Raw genomic sequence first — 6,990 nt, 5'->3', positions numbered from 1 at the left:
GAACAGAGTGCAAGTGTAGGTGTGTAGTAGACATGCAACTCTTGGATAAAATTTGGTCAGCAACTCTCGCCTTAATTTTGGGCATGAGCTAAATGCTCCCACTGGTATTTCCGAATCACAGAGTTCTGTCAATGTGTCTGTCAGGAGGTGAGAGTATCATCAAGCCTTGGGCTTTGTGAAAATCACTTTAAGACAATCTCCAAGTTTGGGGCTATTCACCAGTGCACCCTTACTGATTTCACCTTTCACCCTCACAGTTCAGACTTCCATTGTTTTATATGTTTTTTGTATAGTGACATAAGGTGGAAATCTTGGGCTTGGTATACATGGGATAATCAGAGGAAACTGATATACAAGTTCAGAAGTCTCTCCTCATTCTCCTTACCTGTGGGAATCTGTGCCCTCAACTCATGGATGCATAGATAAGAAAGACTGCCGTTGGAGATGATTTTTCGTTTTTTTTTTTTAAATCACCCGGAAGGGCCAGTTGTCAACTTATTTTTGGCATTCTATAATTCAAGAACGATACATTTTCCTGTTGCCTTATGTGATTGCACACTTTGAAACTGCGTCAATGGGTTTCTCCTATGCATGGTGGATGGTCTTCCAGATTATTCAGGAAGCTCTAGTGAGTCCCTGGACAGGTGTTTTTGTTTATCAACCAACCTTTCCAAGAGATATTCTGCTCTTATCAGATGGAATTTGGGGATTCCGTTTTGTTGTTTCAAAACATTAGTCCTCGAGTTAGAAGAAAAAACCTCATCTTCTTAATGAAGTTTAACCAGCTCCCCAATACTGAGGTAGGCAGGGTAAATACTACTATCAGCAGAAACCCAGGATTACTCACCCAATGGCTTGGGAAGCGTACCGAGTAGAATTTCAGAAGACTGCTTTGTAAGGTTGTGCACTGCAGTGGTTTAGAAGGTGCCTGTTAAGATATACTAAAATAATTTAAAATGAGAAACACCAATAAAATAATATATTTATTTCCTTTAAAAGCAGAACCACTGCTCAAATATAACTGCCCATATACACACATACTTTGAAAAAAAAAATAGAACACTAAAGACCTCGATATTTAAACCATGGCACACTATTGTTCAAATATTTTACAATATACACATTTATTAGAGGCAGGGAAAATGTAACATTCCACATGATTATGCAGAAAACACAACTGTTGACCCATGATAATTTCTAATATAACACAAAATTAAAGCCTTTGAAAAGCAAAACTGCAAATACAGCAAGACTTTCAGAAAATATGCTATGTTGTTACTTTATGGATATTAGTCAACACAATATCACCAGAGTGTGTTTTCCGTTCCCAGTACACAATCATATCTTTCTTCTTTTTTTTTTTTTTTTAAACAACTCAGTGCTATTTTCTTTCAAAATCTAACAGGAAAAACATTTAACTGAAAATAACAAAAGCATATTGGTTTTATTTACAATCACTCCAAAAACGGAAACAATGATTCTGGCAGAAAAAGTGACATGTTAAATACATTAGACTTAACCCCAGCCAGAAATCATCATTAAACATAAAAGACAGACAATTATAAAAAAAATACTATAATTCATTACCACAGACTTTTTACATAGTTATAAATAATAAATATAAACAGCAGATTACAATTGATGCAGTCTTCTTTTGTTAGTTGAGCTATGTTTTAAAATAGAACACATCTGTACATAGCAACACGCCTCAGGCCATGTCAACTATTAGCAGGCCACAAGGAAATCTGCAATTTCACAGCAAATGTCGCAGGAAACACGCCTGCCCTCAAATACACCTTTTGCCGCAGAAACTGCTCATCCAAGCGAAAACCAGTTCCGTCTGTAGGTCAAACGTTATGTATTTAATTAGACAGGTCTTGTATTTAGGTATAATGTCCAAAAACAGACACATTTGACTGTGCAAACTTCTATGAGAAACACTAACAGTTGTTAATGATCCTTACAAAAGCACCAAAGGCAGAAAAAATGGTAGAGGCAAGTAGCATTTATGTCTTTATAACTTATTGTTTAGCATCCTTTGGGACAGATTAGTAACCAAATATACTTTGGTAATGGTCCAAAATGCAACTTTGATCTGTTTAGGAACTATGCAAGTGCTAATGTGCCTCTGTATCTTACATACACTCAGATTTAGGAACACTGCAACGTTCGCAGCAGGAAGCAGTAAAGTAGTTACACCTCCCACAGACTATTTGAGTCAAAGGACTAGCAAATAACGCTATAAAAAGATGGTGTTACTTTGTGTAAATGCAAAACCAAACATTATGCAATTCCTGGTAGATGCAACTTTTAAAACTTCTACATCAAATGTATGTTTTGCTATGCTTTATTATAAAGTCTCTAAACGGGTTATATACAGATTTGTATTTCTAAGGCTTTGTATAATTATTCAGTGAAATGCTCCACCAACGTTTGCTTAAATGGCGAGTGCTGCCAACTTTGACAATTTCCTGCCAATTAATCCAGGTACTTCTGCTTAGGAATTTATTCACTGAATGCTGCAGAATTTCAAGCCTTTCACTGTTGATAATGTTCACAGCTCAATGTTATTTCTAACTAGACTCCAGAGCCATGCTAAAACCCTACATCTGACAGCTAACTGACTCACACCCTAAATTACATCGTTAACAGCATTAATGCATAAGTTAGTATAACTGCTGAATGACACTGACCGAATCAGTATTTTCTGCATTTGGAAGGCATCAATATAGAAATACCCCATCAATCCTAATGGAAAAAGTGACAATCCCGTGAGAAAAAGTGAAACATTCCACTCCAACATAGCTTCTGACCAAGACACATTTCATGTTCCAATCGTAAATTAAGACCAATACAAACGCAATGGCGGTTGGAAAGATGTTTTAAGAAAGTTGTTTTGCTGCTAACCTACATTAAATATAGTGGGTTACATTCCAAGTCACGTCTGAGAGAAGGAGGCCACAAAGCAGAGATCATTAATCTTCTTCAGAAGCTGTTCACTAGAAAACTGAGACAAAACATCAATCACTTTGTTTTCACATCAAATATGGGCTTCTCTTTCCCATCAAAGGATGCAAAGGCCAAGTGATAAACTTCACAAAAGAGGTTTCAATTTTGGCTATTTCAGAGGATGTGTAACATTGTCTTCCATTGCTCTTATAGTTCATTGTAAAATATAAAACAAGATATTAAAAAAAAAAAAAAAAAAAAAAAAAATGCCCGCCCTTTTCTCTGTCCAACAGAACTTGTTAGCGCAAAATGACACATTGGAGAATCAAATATATAGTAGCCCGCCTATAAATAGCAGAATATGAACGAAACAAAACGTTGCTCTGCCATCATGACCAGTGGTATCTGACTGCACTGCAAATGTGAAGAAATGAAGAAAAAAAAAAAGAGGTCGGGATACAGTTATGTTCAAAGTGTGGGGCAAAAAGTATAATACTAGAGACTAGGACATAAAACAATACTTGTATCTTATTGTGCACCATGACTGAAGCCCATGCGCAGCATGGGAAGGGGCTACACCACAGGAGTGATCTGCACGGTCACAGCAAGGTAACTGATTGAACTGAAAAAAGCAAAATCCAAAAGGTGGGCAGAGGCCTTACTTGAGAAATATAATAAATAAATGCACAGCAAAACACGCTAAAACGGCTCTGGTAAGAATATGTAGAGGAAAGTGAATACATTTTGTCAAAATACTAGACACCTTTCTCTATTACTTCACTAAATTAATGGATTCCCTCAGTATAAACTCAACAAATTGTCAAACGTTTCTATAGTGAGCTGTCAAAACCAGAGCAGCAAAAGCATATTAAATACAGAATTCCCTTGAGTACATGTATTCCATTCTCCATAAAATGGAAAAATATTAGAATCACAAGTTAAAATAATAAGCAGCCAATGTGCATGTGTGCCCATTTTAAAACCTATGTGTTACTTGGAAAGTTTTGAATACCAGAGTGATTTCTTACTGTTATTTTACAAAGGATTCTAACTTCTTGTAAAAACGTCCAAAAGAAAAATAAAACATTAGTCTTTGTGTGAGTTTCTACTTCTCCATTCGAAGCTCTCCAGAGTAACTTAAAGGGAACAACTCCTTGACTGGGCCTGAGAAGTCACTTAGGTGATAAATCATCCAGTGAAATGAACGAAGAGCAGGAATTGGAACACGTTACTGGAGAATCCGTTGTGGTGCTGACTTTAGCCATTGAATCAGAGGAAGAACCAACACTGCAGCTGCTGCCATCAAGAAGATCTGAAGAAAGACTACAAAAATGCAAAGCTAAATTAACAGCAAAAATTGCAAAAGAGTTGTTCTGATACATATACATTTAAAATGGTCTTTCGCAAAGGTTCAATGTCAACTAAATCATCAATAAAGAACTTATAATAACCTGTGTTACATACTGCTTGCTAGAGCAAATAACTGAGATATCTTGACATTGTCAACCGCAGTGTAATTCGTGCCCAACTCCAGACAGCCCTACCAGGATTCAGCTCCGAAACCTTATTACAGATGGGTTTTAGAAGCTATTGTTTAACTTGTGTAGCAATTTTACTGGCAACATGGCGTTTCTGTTTACCACACATCTTTAGTACTCAGTCTCTTTAAAAGACCATACCATTTTCCTTGAGGCGGAATGCACAGTTATGATCTCAACATCATTTTTTTTTGTAGTGCCACAAGTCAACAATTTAGCTACTGAATGGCTTGCCCTATTTATGCTACAATGGTAAAAATATGAGGATACAATACTCATTCAAGTAAATGAGAATCTCCAGCCATGCTCTGGAAGAAGTCATATCTTGCAATAAGAATATTTTACAATGTTTATTGAACTATGACAAAAATACAAATCTCCTGGTGTAAGATATGTTTTAAGAATGTGAGGACCACGCAGGTTTGCTTAATTCTCCATTTTACTCCAGTCCAAAAAAACGATTACACACTGTTTGCCAAACACACAGACAAATGATAATCAGATACTTAGTAGATTTATATACCTCACATCATATAACTGTTCTATTAAACATCACATTGTTTCACAGCTCTGTAATCTCTAGCCCCTCTCTCCCCTTAAGTAGAGGTGCCACGACACAGGAAAATGCCAGGGCAGCTCATGCTACTGACGAATCATGGGCAGGGAGCAGAAATATGTAATCTGCAATTGAGCTCAAAGTATGCTGGCATCTGTCAAGAGGAAGATTGTCAGGTGGGTGACAGCCTGCCCGAGACCCATTCAAAATACCTGCCGGGCCTTTTTGAATCATGTGACCAATCTGCAACTACAGCCCAGAGGGAGTAAGTACACGTTTTTCGGCCAAATTACAGCAGGTTTCAGACTTTAAGGGCAACAAACTTGCAAATCACCAAGCATGCCATAAATCAACAAAATACGATGTATTTGATCTTTACGGCCCACAAACATATTTCAGCAAGCTGTGTCCAGTTAAAAAAAACTAAAACATTTTAAAAGTAACTATACACAGTTAAAATAAAATCACATTTCCTTATCCAAACCACAACATATTTTTGAAACGATATTGGAGTGAGGGCATTCTTTATTAAGAATAAGAGTTTCACAATAGCATTAACAGATCTAACAGAATTAGCATTAAACAAAGGACGCACATATATTCAAGAAAAATGTAAACATTTAAGGTAGAAAAGTTAAAATGTTCAACAATATACTCAGCTGATTAAACTACAAAGTGAATATTTTTCAAATATATCCAGAATAGGCAAACGACCAATATGGAAACTCAGCAATATCTGCCCAAGTTTTGGATCTAGGACAAATATTCAACTATTTTGAAATAACCAATTGCATTCTGCTCTTATTCCAGGGCTTTCGTAATTTTTGTTCTTCACTGAATAATCCAAGTCCGGTTTTAACTATTTATGTATATTTAAAAAAATATATAAAAATTGCTGCAGCTGAGCTTCAGTTATATCCACAAATGTTGGTACCAGTTGTCAATCGAAATTCAACTCTAGACAAATAGTTTTTAGTCAAAATAAAATTCTTGAAGGTTTTTATAGATCCATAGATCCTGCCAGACAAAGATGAATCCAAACGACCTACCAGCACTGTTAGTCTAATTTTGTGCACCACTGCTTCAAAAAGTTCCTTTCTTTTGTCTAAGAGAGAGAGTATCTCTGAATTTCCCTAAATGCAAAATATTCTCTCAGTTTTGGGAATGTAAATTTCTCATTGCAACAGAGAAAGTTGTTAAAGAATAAAAATCAGACATCTCTGGGCCTAGTTTCACCTACTCCTCTGTTACACGCCCTGATAAAGGAAGTGGGGACAGGGCTAAGTGTTTGCCCATAGTACTATGTAGTCATTCCCAATAGGGGTCTCTTTACAAACGCCACCCTGAGTTGAACAAACCAGAGGAAAGTGATTAATTATTCAGCAAAGATCCAGTAACACTTTTCCTTACAAAACAACATAGTAAAAGTCAACACGTGGAGATCAGAAGCAGCAAGGAGTGGAGGAAGTGGGAGCAAGGCAGTCTGTCAGCCAACGGTATGAGACGGGAAGTGATACTTTCCTGCAGGAGCCTTCTTGTATAGTCTGCCATTTATCAAGCAGTTCCTTAAGACTATGCCCCTTTATTCGGCAATGGTACAGTAGCATGTATCCTTACAAAGTTCAACGTGCAAATTCAAAGTTACACAGATCACAGACATCAGCAGTTTTGTAGTCAACCACAGTGTTAGAAATGGGGTTTCTGGTTGGCTAGGGTATGTACCTCAGCCAGGCAGAACTTACCCACTCTAGTCAGGGCAAGGGAGTTACACGTCCAAGATAACCCCTGGGGGGGTGGGCACAATAATGGCCATTTTACCTAACAGCAGAAAAGGAGCGTCCTGCTCCTAACGCAGAGGCCAGGGGGAAGGGGGCACTCCCCGCGCCTTCTCCCGGTCCTGCTGTGAAGCCACAAGAAGATCAGACCCCTCCTGGGGCCCGAGCAGAC

The 6,990-nt window shown here is 37.5% G+C and overlaps 1 protein-coding gene across 2 annotated transcripts in view; it reads right to left on the bottom strand.

Moving 5' to 3' along the window:
* Window positions 1-1,345: 1,345 nt before the first annotated feature.
* PABIR2 (PABIR family member 2) overlaps window positions 1,346-6,990 on the bottom strand; it is a 217,075-nt gene continuing 211,430 nt past the window's right edge. For both annotated transcript variants that reach the window (XM_069212491.1, XM_069212489.1), the window contains one exon: window positions 1,346-4,272. In XM_069212491.1, the coding sequence (XP_069068592.1) occupies window positions 4,122-4,272 (151 nt within the window). In that variant the 3' untranslated portion in view covers window positions 1,346-4,121. The remainder of the gene's footprint in view (window positions 4,273-6,990) is intronic.

The sequence above is a fragment of the Pleurodeles waltl genome, chromosome 2_1 (assembly GCF_031143425.1).
Source record: "Pleurodeles waltl isolate 20211129_DDA chromosome 2_1, aPleWal1.hap1.20221129, whole genome shotgun sequence".
Taxonomy (NCBI): domain Eukaryota; kingdom Metazoa; phylum Chordata; class Amphibia; order Caudata; family Salamandridae; genus Pleurodeles; species Pleurodeles waltl.
Note: the sequence above shows the minus strand (reverse complement) of the source record. Positions and strands in the feature narration are given on the sequence as shown.